Consider the following 15,368-nt stretch of genomic DNA (forward strand, 5'->3'; position numbering starts at 1 on the left):
TTATGTAAACCTCCCTAAAGAGTCCCCTCGGATCCTACCGTTAAGAATATACAGACCTGAGGATCGACAGAGGTGCACTAGCTCTTTACCATTCCTGTTCAGAACGTGGTCAGGACTGTTTCTTTGGGAGAAGATAGTGCTGAAGTTGATGGAGGTTTGTTTAAATATATATTTGTTACCAGTAGAATCGATGATATCGTTCTCATTGCCTGTTCTGGCATTTAAATCTCCAACAAGCATGACATTCCCCTGGGCCTGAAAATGTCTGATTTCCTGCTGAAGATTCTCAAAGAAACAATCCTGATAGTACAGAGACTCTAGAGGGGGGGTATAAGCTGCACATATGTACAGGTCATTTTCACATTCAATTATGTTTTTATTTAATTTTAGCCAAATATGTGTTGAATATCTTTTAGTTTCTGACAAATATGGTGATAAATTGTCCTTATACCAGGGGTGCACAACTTCTTTTTACCAAGGGCCGATTTCACATAAACACTTAAACCAGAGGGCCACAAATTAAATTTTTACAGACCTGTCCACGTGAATTTGTAATACAGTTAGGGCTGGGTGAAAAGAAAATCTCAATTATTTTCAAATGTATTAACGATTCACGATTGTGAATTTTTTTGTTTTTGTATAATGCAATTGAAAAATTTTAATTTAAAAGACTGCAGAAGTGCAAAAATAGTAACAGCACCACCTATAATTATCCTTTCAAGGAACTTAAACTTTATAACAATAACAATATAATAATAATTAACAATAATTTAAACAAAATAGACATCTTAACTAGCTATATTCTTTATATAAAAAGCTCACAAACAACAAACAACAAGCAGCATAAGAAAAGTGCAAAACCACAAAAAGTTCACAAAAAGGAACACGAGCCTGTTTACTGTTTCCACCATATAAGTGAGTCTGTATCAGTATCTAAACTGGGGGACATTGAGTAAGCAGTCAGCTCAGCTTTGATTTTGTCCTCTTGTGATTGGGGGGTGGATGGAGGAGGCACAGGCTGCTTCTAACAATATGTGCTACAATTCCCATGCTCCCACGGATTCTCACGTGACTATCACATGTCCCGGGTCAGCCAATCCTGATCGCGCCCATCGGCTCCGGAGTTTTGATTCAGTTCAGCTGTGTTCGGTTCCATGCGCATCTTATTTAAACTTTTCTGTTTGTGTGTCTCGTTGTGAAGTTTTGCTGATCGTGTTTGCGTCCTTATTTCTAAATCTAACCATTACCGTGTATAATCCTTGTTGTCTTCCGTTTGCTGCCTGTCTGTTTATCCTCTGATTTTTGACATTACTTGACTTTGTACACTGTTTTTGCCCTTTTGATATAAAACTTTCCCTGATTTATATTCCGCGAGCGTCTGGTGACATGTTGGTATTTTAATTAAATTATAAAGTATGTAAACAATCGCGATTGTCACATTTCTAACATCGGGTGAAAACGTTCATGCGAATTAACCGAATTAATCGTGAAAATCGCCCAGCACTAAATACAGTTACATAAAATCAGGTAGTTAAAAGAAATGTCTTAATGGTCAGTGGACACCAACTGATTAATGTGGTCGCAAGCACACCAGACATGAGAAAATACTTGTATGTCCATTCGGGGTTAAATTTTATATGCTCGAGATCCACTTTTCTTTTTTACTCGTACTTGGTTTGAACAAACACATGGTACCGCTGAACTAACTTGTATTTACATCATTTACTTTTCAGTCGCAATTTCATGGAATTAGCCGGTGAATTTAAAATGACAGCATACTGGGACAGTGGTAGCCTAGTAGGTAGAGCTTTGGGCTATCAACCGGAAGATTGGCGGTTCAAATCCAGGCTCTGCTATGCAGCCACTGTTTGGTCCTTAAGCAAGGCCCTTAACCCTATCTGCTCCAGGGGTGCCGTACGATGGCTGACCCCAGCTTCCAAAACAAGCCGGGATATGCGAAGAAAGAATTTCATTGTACTGTACACCTGTATATGTGACAAATAAAGTATATCTTATCTTATAATTTATTTAAAAATGCATCAGCACTTCATTGGGTCGGATCTGGTCGGTGCTGCAGTGAGATGCTGGGATCTGGTCGATGCTGCAGTGGGACGCTGGGGTTTGGTGGACGCTGAGTTGCTGCATGTGGCTCTACTGTGTCCTGCATTACTGGGAGTGGCTCTATTTGATCTGCCTCTCTTGGGTTGCACTGTACTCCTAGGCCTATGGTTTATGTCTTAAGGATAAGGTGTCATTAACCCGGGGCTTTGTACGGCTCCTCCCAGATCGTATGCTAACATCCAGATGTTGTTTTTGTCCACATGTACATGGTCATGTAGGTGTTCTGAAGTAAGCGTTGGGTGATGGGCAATTGTAATGCCCATGATCTGTTTAAAAACGATTACATATTCTATCCACCCACAGTTTTTTTTTAAATTAAGTGCTAAAACCCTTGTTCTAGCATTTTGTTCTTTCTGGTTTTCCATATTGCCAGTTTTGCTGTCCCAGATACAAAATTTAGAAGGACTGTGGTGTTTTTGTTATTTTGTAGTATATTTAGGTCTAAAGATGAAAAATCCCACCCAGAGCTAACAACCCGGGTCCTACCGCGGTCACATTATTGTCACTTTTACTGCACGTCTAAACCCTGTTTTACGGTAATACAGTTGTGAAGCGTTGAAGAAGGTAAATAATCTCTTTACAGTTTAATATACAAGCATTATTCTGATGCATAAAAACCTATGCATACAACCTATATGTAGATCTAAAAATTTGGACATTCAGACCTTCTCTGTTATTAAAACACAAATTTCAATAAAATCTCTGTATTTTTTAAAACCATTTTCTTATCTACTTGTTATAAATACTTTTGTTTATATTTTGACAACATAAGGACATAACATGGTAAAATTATGCACATTTTAAAATTCCATTAAAAAACAAAAGGAAGTGTTATAGACCAATTTTAGGTCTCTAATAAAATAAGCAAATTAATTTATTTTTAAATCACCCCACCAGACACTTGAAGAATGTTGACTTTTCTACTGACTTTATGAGGCTCAGACATTTCTACTGTACTGCACATGTCGCCCTCATGTGGTACTTTTGGAGAATTGCAAAAAAGTAATATAATATAATAATACTTTTTTTCCAACAAGGTTAGAAGATCTCATATTACCACATCATACAGATTTTACTGATTCCACTGAATTTTATTCTAGATCAAGCCAACATGAACATTTATAGCAGCAGGAAGAACAAGATAGAAAAACAACCTGGACATGATGCAGTAGTTTTATTTTATGTTCTGGTTAAGTGTAAAATATTGATACATTATCGTTTTTATAAACTGAGGGCAGTGGTAGCACAGTGGTTAAGGTACAGGACTAGTAATCAGAAGGTTGCTGGTTCAAGCCCAGCATCAGCCAGGTTGCCACTGTTGGGCCCTTGAGCAAGACCAAAACATGGTGTTGTAGAAAAGCATTATGCACTTTAATTTTTAATGTTACTGTTATATTTGTTTACTGTACAAAAATTGTTTGTTAAAAAGTAATTTGTAAATTTGCACATTGTAATAAAATGTAATTTAAAAAAATCTAATCTCTCTCTCTATACAGGCTCATCCTGGAGGCAAATTGGTGGATAAGTGGGCGGGTCTAAACTGCTGTAGGCTGAATAAACAGAAATAAACTGATGAAGGCTGAACGAACGTACCACAATACAAATAACTATTTCTGTGACAGAATCAAATCCCCTCTGAAACCATCCACACATATCTAAGTTCTGCTGTATTATTCCTCACCATGTGCTGGTTTCACTTTTAAACTTGTGTTTTACAGCTCAGGAGAAATCAGGTGAGAATCAGCTTCTTCAGGAGACTCTAAAACACCTAATGTCTCTTAATGTACTAAACAGCCTAGGAACACCAAACGTCTCTCAGTTATTACTGCTCATAAGCGCTCGCTACTGCTGAAATGACCAACCTGTGGTTCAAAAGGAAAATGCTCATTTTTATAATAAGATTTTTCCTAAAATAGACTTGGGAAGAAAGAAGTTTAAGGTGGAAATGATCACATTTACCATTTTGTAATGCATACAAATGTTCTCTTTTATGTTTTAAAATATTCAGTTTGTCTTTTATTTAATTTAGTTTTAATATCTGAATCCATTTATATGATAAATATTTAAGAAAAGAAGAAATCAGGAAAGGGGGTAAATACTTTTTCACAGCACTGAATAAATGGTGGTTAATAAATTGAAAAAGAAAATCTTCATAAATGTATCACTGCCTCACAGATTCTAAAATCACTCAAACAGTTTAATGTTACACTTTCATGTAAATTTTACATTTAATTTGTTCAATCTGACAGTTTCATTGATCCTATATTAAGATAAAACCCCGGGTAGAGGAGCTGAGTGAACGTGGTCTGAACTCTGTGGAGGAGCTTCATTGTATCAGAGACGCTGTAGAAGGACAGAGTTCCTGCTTCATAATCCACATACACTCCTATTCTAGAGGAACTCGGCATTATGGGAATTACAGTCTTTTTGTTATTGTGCCAGAATGAACATCTGGATGGAGAACAGAACAAACTCCAGGACTGAACATTCCGTCCAAACACACACTCATCACCACCTCCCTTCCTGCTGATGCTTTTATATGACACTGCTATACAAACCCCATAATTCCCACTCCACTCAACCTCCCAGTAACAGCGTCCACTCACACTCTCTCTACACACAACCTGAGGCCAAATATTAAATCTATCTGGATGATCAGGATACGACTGTAATGTTTTACTCCAGGTCACCACTTTGTTCTCCTCAGACAGACTGAGGTTTTTATTTACTGTGTTTGGATCCAGTGTGAACTGACAAAAATCTGAAGAGGAAACACAAAATAAACCAATTAACATAGAAGAGAGAGAGAGAGAGAGAGAGAGAGAGAGAGAGAGTGTGTGTTTAATTGTGTGCATGTGAGAGTGTGAGTGTGACAAAACACAAATACACAGCACAACCACAAATACAGTACAACATTATTCAACACCAAACACACAGACACTGCAGAGACATATAAAGACACAACACATACACTACACAATCATACAAACACTACACATACACACACGAGTGCTACACAAACACATGAACACTACACAAACATACATAAACACTACACAAACACTACACAAACACACACATACATTACACAAATACTGCACAAACACACAGACACTACTCAAGCACACATGAATACTACACAAACAGTACACAAACCCTACACGTACACACAGACACTACACAATCACACACATACATTACACAAACACACAAACGCTTCACAAACACATACAAACCCTACACATACACACAAACACACACATACTGGTACTGGTTGTAGTGGCCTTCTTCATCCAATAAAAACGATTCTACATTAGGGCACTACATGTGAGGAAAAAGAGTAGGTCTACCAATTTTGACGCGTTCCTTTGTTTCCACAGATAATACACGTTGTTTATACCGTTGGATATGTCAATCCATTTATTGTCTATTTTTCCACATCCCAAGTACAAACTCATACGGTACTTTTTATATACTACGTACGTTTCCATTCAGTACATGCGCTACTCAAACAATACTCAAAACGGTACATATGCTTCCTTACGTTCACCATACGGTCAAAAAACAGTTTGACTTTTTTACTCGTTTTTCCTTTCCTGCCAGCATCTTTGAACCACCTTTTATACATACTGTGCCACCTAGTGGCCGAACCAAGCACAACCATAAAATCAATGCAAATGGCTCTTACACACCGGCCCCTAATTGTTAATGGCAATAAGACATAAACAATTAAATATGTACAATATCAAATACAAAAGAGCCAGCAGGTGAAAGCGTAATATGTCAAAACAAAAACAACTCAACAAAATAATAATAAAATAAAAATATACATGAACACTTTTGCTATTTACATTTTTCATAATCTTAAATGTTTTCAATATAGTGTTTTTAGTTTGAATTCTTACAGATCTAACCAATCCCTTTTTGTCTGGAAACGTTTCGAGTATTTTCCCAAGCATCCAAGAATTACGTGGTGCCGTGCTGTCTGCAATAAGAACTATGTCACCAGGCACTAAATTGCGTTTTTCTTTATTCCACTTTTGCCGTTCCTGTAGCAAAGGTAAGTATTCTTTAACCCATCTTTTCCAAAAAAGATCTGAAATGTATTGTACTTGTCTCCACCTTCTTTTTACATATAAATCAGTTTTATCAAATAGCCCAGGAGGCAAAACTGGCTTCCTTTTCATTGTAAGAAGATGATTGGGGGTTAAAGGCTCCAAGTCATTAGGATCGTCTGACAATTTAGTTATGGGTCGGTCATTTATAATTGCTTCAGCCTCACAGAAAACAGTTTGTAACCCTTCATCATCTAAGGTCTGCTGATGTAGTAATGAAGCTAGTGTTTTTCTCACCATTTGAATCATTCTTTCCCATGCACCACCATGATGGGAGGCTGTGGGTGGATTGAAGCTCCATTTGATTTCTTCATTTATCAACATTTTTTGTATTTTATCATGATCCAACATAACTAGTGCTTCTTTTAGTTCTCTTTTTGCACCAATGAAATTAGTTCCATGATCTGATCTAAGATGAGAGATTTGTCCTCTTCTGCAAATGAATCTGCGTATGGCATTTATGCATGCATCGGTGTCTAAAGAATATGCAGTTTCTAAATGAATGGCTCGGCTGGCCATGCACGTAAAAATAACCCCATACCGTTTTACAGTGGAGCGCCCTCTTTTCACTTCAAAAGGTCCGAAATAATCTACCCCAACGTTAGTAAATGGAGGAAGATCAGGAGTTATTCTATCTATGGGCAAGTCTGCCATTTTCTGCTCATTCAGTTTACCTTTAAATTTCCTGCAAAAGCCACAACTGGATAGGATTTTTCTTACTGCTGCATTAGCATGAGTTATCCAATATTTCTCACGCAATCTGGAAAGAACATGGTTTCTCCCACCATGACCGATCTTTTCATGAATGTACTTTAAGATGAGTTTGGCAACGTGCTGATCTTTAGATAGGATGATGGGATGTTTAATCTCTTCTGGCATTGCTGCCCTACATAATCTGCCACCAACTCTTAATAGTCCATTGTCCAAAACGGGGTTCAGTCTGTGAATGATACTGTCTCTTTTTACTCCAGATTTGCCTGAGGAGAGAGTTGCAATTTCATTTTCAAACTTTTCATTTTGAGAAAAATGAATAAGTTCTTTTTCTGCTTTAGCGAGATCATCTGTGGACAGTCCAGTGTGTCCCAAAGCAGCTTTGGCTTTCTGTATTTCCTGTTCCACATACCATGATGGGTCTGCAGAATTTAACAATTCTTTCCTTTTCTTAGATAAGTCTATTAAAATGTGTTTTAATTTTAACATCCATGCGACTGCAACCTTTAGTCTTTTCCAATCTGAAAAGTATGTTATGAACTGGTTTGTTGGATTTGGTGCATTTTCTGTAAGCACAGCATTTGTTTTGAGCTCCCTTTTAAGTTCTGGATCTTCAGGAACAATGGTCGTCTCTATGGTAAACTTTGGCCACTCCTCTTCTTTTTTCCACAGAAATTCTGGGCCATTTAACCATCGTTTACTTGCCATGAACTTTTCCACCTTTAGTCCTCTCGATGCATCATCTGCGGGATTTTGAGAAGTATGGATATATCTCCACTGTTTGTGGTCCGTCGCCTCTCTGATGCTTGAAATCCTGTTTGCTACAAAAGTGCGAAATCTCTTGTCTTCATTTTTTATGTATTTTAGGACTGAAGTGCTATCTGTCCAAAAGCATGATTTTTCAACTGGAAATTGCAATTCTGTTTGAAGTGTTTGATCCATTTGAACAGCCAATACAGCAGCAGTAAGCTCTAATCGAGGGATAGTGATTTGATTGAGTGGTGCCACTCTTGCTTTGCCAAGCAGAAAACAGATGTGAACCTTATTTTGGTTGTTCTGTATTTTGAGATAGCTCACAGTGCCATAGCCATTTTCGCTGGCATCGGAAAAGTGATGCAGTTGAGCATGTTCAAGTAGTCCAAAATCTTGTGACTTAATGCATCTGTTTACCTTGAAAGAATTTACTTGCTGCAGATCCGTCATCCATTTGATCCACTGTTGTTTCAGGTTTTGAGGAATTGGATCATCCCAACCATAAGTTTTTCTACATAATTCCTGAAGCATAAGTTTGGCTGGAAGAGTTAGTGGTGCCAAATACCCCAAAGGGTCATAAATAGAGCTGACGACAGATAATATCCCACGCCTAGTGTGTGGTCGTTCCTTGTCTACCATTTTAAACTTAAATGTATCTGTCTGGACGCACCAATAAAGTCCAAGAGCTCTTTCCACTGGCAACTCATCTTGATCCAGATTTAGTTCACTCAGTTTTGATCAGTCCCCTTCTGGAACACTCTGTAAAACCTCTCGATTGTTGCTAATCCACTGTTTAAAATGAAAGCTCCCTTTTTTACAAAGAGCTTTAAGTTCTTTGACCATTTGAATAACTTCAGTTTGAGACTGAAGACTTTTGACACAATCGTCAACATAGAAATTGTTGTTAATTGTGCTGATAACATTAGCTGAAAAACTGTGCTTGTTATCTTCTGCTGTTTTTCTAAGAGCATAACAGGCACAGCTTGGTGAGGACACTGCGCCGAACAAAGGCACAGTCATCCTATACTCTGCAATATCTTGTGTCGTATCACCGTCAGGCCACCACAAGAATCGAAGAAAGTCTGTGTCTTCTGCTGCAACTCGGGCTTGGTGAAACACAGATTCAACATCAGCCATGAATGCCACTGGTTCTTGTCTAAATCTCAGCAGAACTCCAAGTAATGAATTGGTAAGGTTAGGACCTTGCAAGAGTTGTTTGTTCAAGGACATGTTCCTAAATTCAGCACCACAGTCAAATACAACCCGTAACGTACCCTTTCGAGGATGGTATACTCCATGATGGGGAATATACCAAAGCTTACCATCTGTACGATTCAGCTGCTCTTTAGGTACTCTTTCAGCATAACCATTCTTGATAACATCATTGAGAAACTTGATGTATTCCAATTGAAACTTTTCATGTTTTTCAAACTTTTTTTTTAATCCTTCCAGGCGTTGTTTGGCAACACAAAGGTTGTTTGGCATTAGGACATTGTCTGTTTTAAAGAGTAGCTTTAAACTGTAATGTCCTGCTTTGAGGGTGACTGACTTGTCCATGATTGCCATAAATCTCATGTCTTCTTTGGAAATTTCATCTGATGCGTTTTCACCAAAATCATGTTCATACTGAGTTTTCAGCATTTTTTCCAGAAGCTTTACAGAGATCCTGTTTACACTTAGAGCTGGATGACCCTTTTTATGCGGCTGTTGATGCCATTCTCCAAGTGATCCATTAATAACCCATCCCAATAGGGTCCTTATAGCTTAAGGTCCATTTCCATAGCTATTTATCACTTCCCATGGTTCAAGTAGCTTAGAGGCATTGGTACCAATCAATAACTCTACGTCAGCTTGAATGTAAGGAATAGAAACACCATCCAAATAAGGCCATCTAGCCAAATCTTCTTTTTTGATGGTGTTGTCTGTGTTCACAGGCATCTTTTTTTGAGAATATACTTCTGGAAGGTCATAAAACTGTTTGCCATGAAGACTTGATACCTCCAAACCATTTACAATATAACTGGAGACTGTCGTCTTTGGGCTCATGGTTACTAGGCAGATTTTGGTCTTTCTTCCAGTCAAATTCAACTTTGTCATTAAGCTTTCTGAACAAAATGTAGATGTACTACCTGGATCTGGGAATGCATACGTGTGTAGGTGTCACGGGTGACTAATTGTAGGTGTAGCGAGAGGCTGGGAAAATGTGATTTGTGGGTTTAATTGGTGGCACCTGGATGAGAGTTGACTGTTGAAGGATGATAGGAGCGGGTGGACGGCGGAACGATTGAAAAAGGGCGTGTGAATGAGCCGGGAGAGGAGAATGGGACACTAGAAGCCAGACGGGGAGGGGGCGGGTCACCGGAAGCTGGGACGGGAGCTGCACGCGGAGAACTACAAACAAACAGCACAGAACGAGAGAGAGACCATGGAAAGGGATCGCTTGGCGAACTAAAGACGGCGTCGGCTGGTTGACTATTCTGCTGGCTCGAGGACGAGGCGGACTTAGTCCGAGTGGCACGAGAGTGATGTGAGCCATTAAGGGGCCGGAGCCAGCAGACTGTGACGCGAGTCGGAGATGCGGAAGGGTGAGAATGCTCACCCTTCCCAAAGTTAAGTGTTTGCTCTCTTAAACGTATGAAAATAGGAACTGTGTTTGTGTAACGTGTCTGAGCTTCCTTATTCTACAGTTTTAGATTTTAAACCGCCCCATTAGTGACTTTAGTCTTTTTAATAATGAATTTTTAGCCATAGTAGTCTGTCCTATGAACTTATACTAGTGAACGTCTTCTAGTTTGGATAGCTTTGTGGTAGTGTAATGTACTATTTTCAGTAGCGTGCATTATGGATTAACTTTGTATATGAATTGAGTGGTTTGTGTGTTATAACACCGGGTGCAGTGTATCTTTAACTAGTGTAGGTCGTCATGTGGATTGTAGCTTCTATGTTCGTATTATAGTCATTGACCAAAGCTGTACTGTAAAGTTCCTCTTTGTGATTGTGGGAAGTGTACCATTAGGGACGTAACTGTGCTTCCCTCTTCTTACTAGTGGCAGCTTTTGTGGAATATATGGGACTGGGTCTGTCGTTTCATGAAGTCGGACTTTTGGACAAGCCCACCCTCTCCTTCCTCACCCACCGTTATCACCAGAACTCAAGAGACTGCTATGAACTGAATGTTTTATGTGTCTTTCTTTTGTGTACAATAAAATACTTGTGAAATTTGTAAATTCCTGACTCGGTATTTTTACTGACCATTCCGCTGCATCCCCAAGTATAATTGTATACCAGTGGTGTAAGGCGACTCGTAGGTCTTTCCTACCGTCACCAAACCTGGGCTACATATGACTTTGTTTCCTTTTTTCGACTTTACTTGAACTGGGAGTATAGATAAGATCCTGGCCCCTGTATTTTCATATGATTGAGCAGACACAAGTGCGATACTTAGTGCAGAGCCTTTGGAACATTCACTAGCTGTGTTAATAGCTTTATCTAATTTTTCTTTGAGAAGTATATAAAGAACACTAGAGTGTTTTTGGTTACATAGTTTACAAGTCAAGCGCCTATCGCAATTCTTGCTCATATGCCCAATGCATAAGCAACCAAAAACAAATTCCAAGGTCCAAGTTGGGTGTTGTGAATATCACCAAAGATTGGGTCAGACACTACTCTAACTTGACGTTCAACAAAAGAAACGATATTACTGAATTGTGCCCGACGTCCATGTTTTTCCATGAGATCACATGCAGTCACTCTCCATTTGTCTCTAATTTTATATGGAAGCTTCATTATTGTTGCATTAATTGAGATAAAATAATAATCAATTAATTAATTATATAATTAATTAATTATATAATTAATAGCCTTTAGAACGGAGCACCACCAGTGATTTTGGATTTAAAGGTTATTCGCTGGAAAACCTCGGTTTAAACATACCAGTCTCTTTTCTCTAACGTAAGTACTTAAAAGGAACTATTTCTCTCCTCAAAGTAATTAAAAACATCGTGCCAAGTTGCATACAATTATAAGGTTTATGAAATGAACAATAACACTACGAATACAATGCTTATTATTTAAATGGCCTAAGATTCATGCATACATTATTAGATAACAAGAGCACATAAACCGTGTTACCTGGAGACGTCGGCAGTAGGAGGTAGAAGAGAAAGACCCAGGTTTGGATCACCTCGCGGTCGTCTTCGTTGATTCTATTTCGGCCCTTGGTCTGTAGAAAAATTGCGGTTCTCACCGTCTCTTCACCGAAGAATCTCGAACACACACGCGTATAGGAGGTGGTCCTTTAGGGTCAAATGATGCTCCTTTCTGAGTCTCTCCACAGGTAAGGCTTTTCTGATCACCACGAGTTGTTTTCGAAAAGGTTTGCTCGAAGGACTTCTAACAGTTATCATGCATACTACCAGGCAGCTTGGTTTTGAGACCTAGACCTCTAGAACCTACTTCAATTTTATCTGCTGAGCTGTTCCAAAAACTCTACTTCTCTCTGAACTGCGCTTTCTTCCACTGAACTTCTTCTACTGAACTGAGTAACAAAGCCCGCCTTGGTTCTTTAAACTATGCGACAAAGGGTGGGGTTATCTAAGTCAAAGCCAATCAGTTTAAACTTCTCTTTGAGATCACGTGACGACAGGTCTCCTCCCACCATGTACTTTTAACTACTGACAACCAGCAGGTGGCGCTAAGATACAACAATGCATGAGTTGGTTAAGTTGGTTCACAAATTAAGTTTTGTAAGAGTTAGATCTTTGTGAAAGTTATTCCAAATCAACTCTTAATATTACCTAAAATTATAAAAGAACATCTAAACAGTCATTCATGGATTACACAAGTACAACATACAGAAATCAATACATATTGGAATTTAAGCATACGGTACAGATGTAGAATGAAGAGTACATAAAACATAAACAAAATAACCACAGGTCACTTGTATTATAACACATACAAATTTGTAAAGGTAATTGTTAAAGGTCCTTTGGTTAGAATTAATTTGGTTTAGTTAATTTTCCATATTGTCCCAATCCCCGAATTCCAGTGTGTGTGTGTGTGTCAGGACACATTGTCTTTGGCCTCTGGAGTCATAAAAGTTGGGTGTGTGTTCTGGTCAAGGCAGGCTTCTATTTGGCTGGAGGAATTTTTACAATGCCTGGCCCTAAATGGAATCCACATTTTCCATGTCTTTAGCATCCAAGTGTAAACAATTGGAGTTTGATGGTGACATCTGGCTGAACTTGCTGGAGCCAAAAGCTGGACTTAATGCCCGATCTGGTTAAGACCACAAATTACCTTGGCAACTTTAGAGTTCTGACCAGTCATAAAAGTCCCCTGGGGAGTAGCATGTCTATGCCAAAAGGCCTTCTAATGAAGGGTAGGAGTGGGGAAAAGACATTTTAGGGTTCCCTCTGGGGGGTCGTAAATGTCTTCGAAGGTAAACAAACATGGAGCACTCCGGACGCAGAGAAAACTGAAGAGGAGTGTTAATGTTTAATCCAGCAATACGTCTTTCTATCATTTTTCTGCTACACTATCTAATCTACAAATGATTAGAAATTTACAAAATAACCAAAATCACTACACAACCGTGCACATGTGTAGTGACATTATGTGGGTTTGTCTTTGAACATTTAAAAGCGCTCTTATATTAACATTTATATTAAGAAAAAAATCATTTATATTAACTGCCAGGTTGTCGCTTCCTCTACGTTTTTATGTACAAACCAATTTTTTTTTAAATGATGATAGGAAGCAGAAATACAATAAAACCAGAAAGCAACTATTGAAGTATACACTCATTCACAGGTCAAAGGTCTTTTGTGGAAAAAAGGGCAAGACCTAAACAATACTGAATACCATTTGAACTTGTACCTGTACCTCAGACTACATGTTTGTGCCATATTGGAAATACTTCAAAAAACCCTTGTCAGTAAACACAGTTCATCACTGCATTAAGCAGAAAGACCCAAATTTACAGTTCCAATCAACTGGAACTTTAACAAACTTGCCTGGACGAGGAACCAAGATATGTTTTGCCCTCACACACAGTGCAGTCCATCACTGTTGGAGGTTACAAAGAAATGCACCATTTTAGTGGACTTTGCTAGATCTACCTGACTGTATGCTGGGAGTTTTTCCTAAACAAATTAATTCACTACAATAAAGTTTATTGAAGTAAACTGTGGTAAACATACATGCTTATTCTAAATTTGATTACTGCAACACGTTCCCAAAAAGTTGGGACATGGGTATGTCTTAAAACAGCATTCTGTAATGATTTGGGAACAGAGGACACCAACTACAGTGATTGTGAACGTGGATTTTCTCCTCTATTATTAAACACCACTGGTTTAAGGGATGATCTGGTTTAGTTTATTGGTTTTGTGTGTATAAGAGATTAAAGCAATAAGCCACGAGAGGCCGTACGTTACTGTGATTTTAGCACGGGGATGACGTTTTGGCACGACGCGAAGCGGAGTGCCTAAAACTTCTTTCCCCGTGCTAAAATCGTAACAGTAACGTACGGTCTCGAGTGGCTTATTGCTTTTATAAAACGGCGGTCAACATAAAATATAATAAATACAACAATGTTTAATTCATAAATGTATTTATTGTGTATAAACTTACAATAAAGCATTCTTCCGCGACGCAAAATAGTTCGATTAACAGTGTTGCTAGGCAACATGAGGGCGAAAATAACATTAATTTTTTCTTTTCAGTGGCGTATTAATATGGAATGATATGAGGTGGTCCTAGGTGTGAGTTTATTGGGGATTTTACAACGGCTTCGAACGCGGCTCAGCCAATCAGATTTTAGGACCGGAACTATCCGTTTTATAAGAATATTTTATTGATGGGGGTAATGACATTGTGTTTATGATTGTGAGTGTTATTACATCCTAAATTCCGATACTGTTGGCATGTCTTTGTAAAACAGCTTATGACTGTACCCTCATCCTCACATTCTGTAAGGTGCTGGGTGGATGTACACAGTGGGGGGTAAAGGGTTTTGTACTATTGTACAGAGGTTGGGGTTACTGTGTTTTATGATCATGGTTGATAGTTTTTGTTTGTTTCCTCTTTTTTACAGCATCAACAGTTCTCCTTAATATATAAATACTGAAGCAATGAGGAGTTCCAGTGGTTACTAGGAGATCCAATCATCCTTTACTACACACGGTTATTAAGACTGAACAACATTTTGCAAAACCCGACTGTCTTTCTAAACCAGCCTAAACCAAACCATCAGGAATATGTTGTTAGGAGCTGAAAAAGAGGGAACAGTCTATGTCATTATTTATTATTACCTATTATTTATTATTTATACATTATTTATTAATTTATTTTTATTTCAATACATCACACCGGCAAGAAAAAAGGTGTTTTGTAAGGTGTTGGAGGCAGCAATGACGACTTTTCTGGTATAAAGAAAAGAAAAAATTAATAAATAAAAATTTTCTTTATAGTATTTGCATTATTTTATTTGGATTTTCCATACTGTCCCAACTTTTTCTGATTTGGGGTTATAATAGACTTGGGAAGAAAGAAGTGAAAATGATCACATTTACCATTTTGTAATGTACACAAATTTTCTCTTTTATGTTTTTAAATATTCAGTTTGTTATTTAATTGAAAGTGTTACACTTTCATGTAAATTTT

At 38.2% G+C, this 15,368-nt stretch overlaps 1 protein-coding gene and 1 pseudogene across 1 annotated transcript in view; both read right to left on the reverse strand.

Moving 5' to 3' along the window:
- LOC134326200 (zinc finger protein 850-like) overlaps nucleotides 1-15,368 on the reverse strand; it is a 191,679-nt pseudogene that overhangs the window by 101,135 nt on the left and 75,176 nt on the right.
- Nucleotides 4,359-15,368, reverse strand: part of LOC134327007 (tripartite motif-containing protein 16-like) — a 28,248-nt gene continuing 17,238 nt past the window's right edge. The window contains exon 7 of the mRNA XM_063009097.1: nucleotides 4,359-4,882. Coding sequence (XP_062865167.1) covers nucleotides 4,359-4,882 — 524 coding nt within the window. The remainder of the gene's footprint in view (nucleotides 4,883-15,368) is intronic.

This window comes from Trichomycterus rosablanca, chromosome 14, assembly GCF_030014385.1.
Source record: "Trichomycterus rosablanca isolate fTriRos1 chromosome 14, fTriRos1.hap1, whole genome shotgun sequence".
Lineage (NCBI taxonomy): Eukaryota > Metazoa > Chordata > Actinopteri > Siluriformes > Trichomycteridae > Trichomycterus > Trichomycterus rosablanca.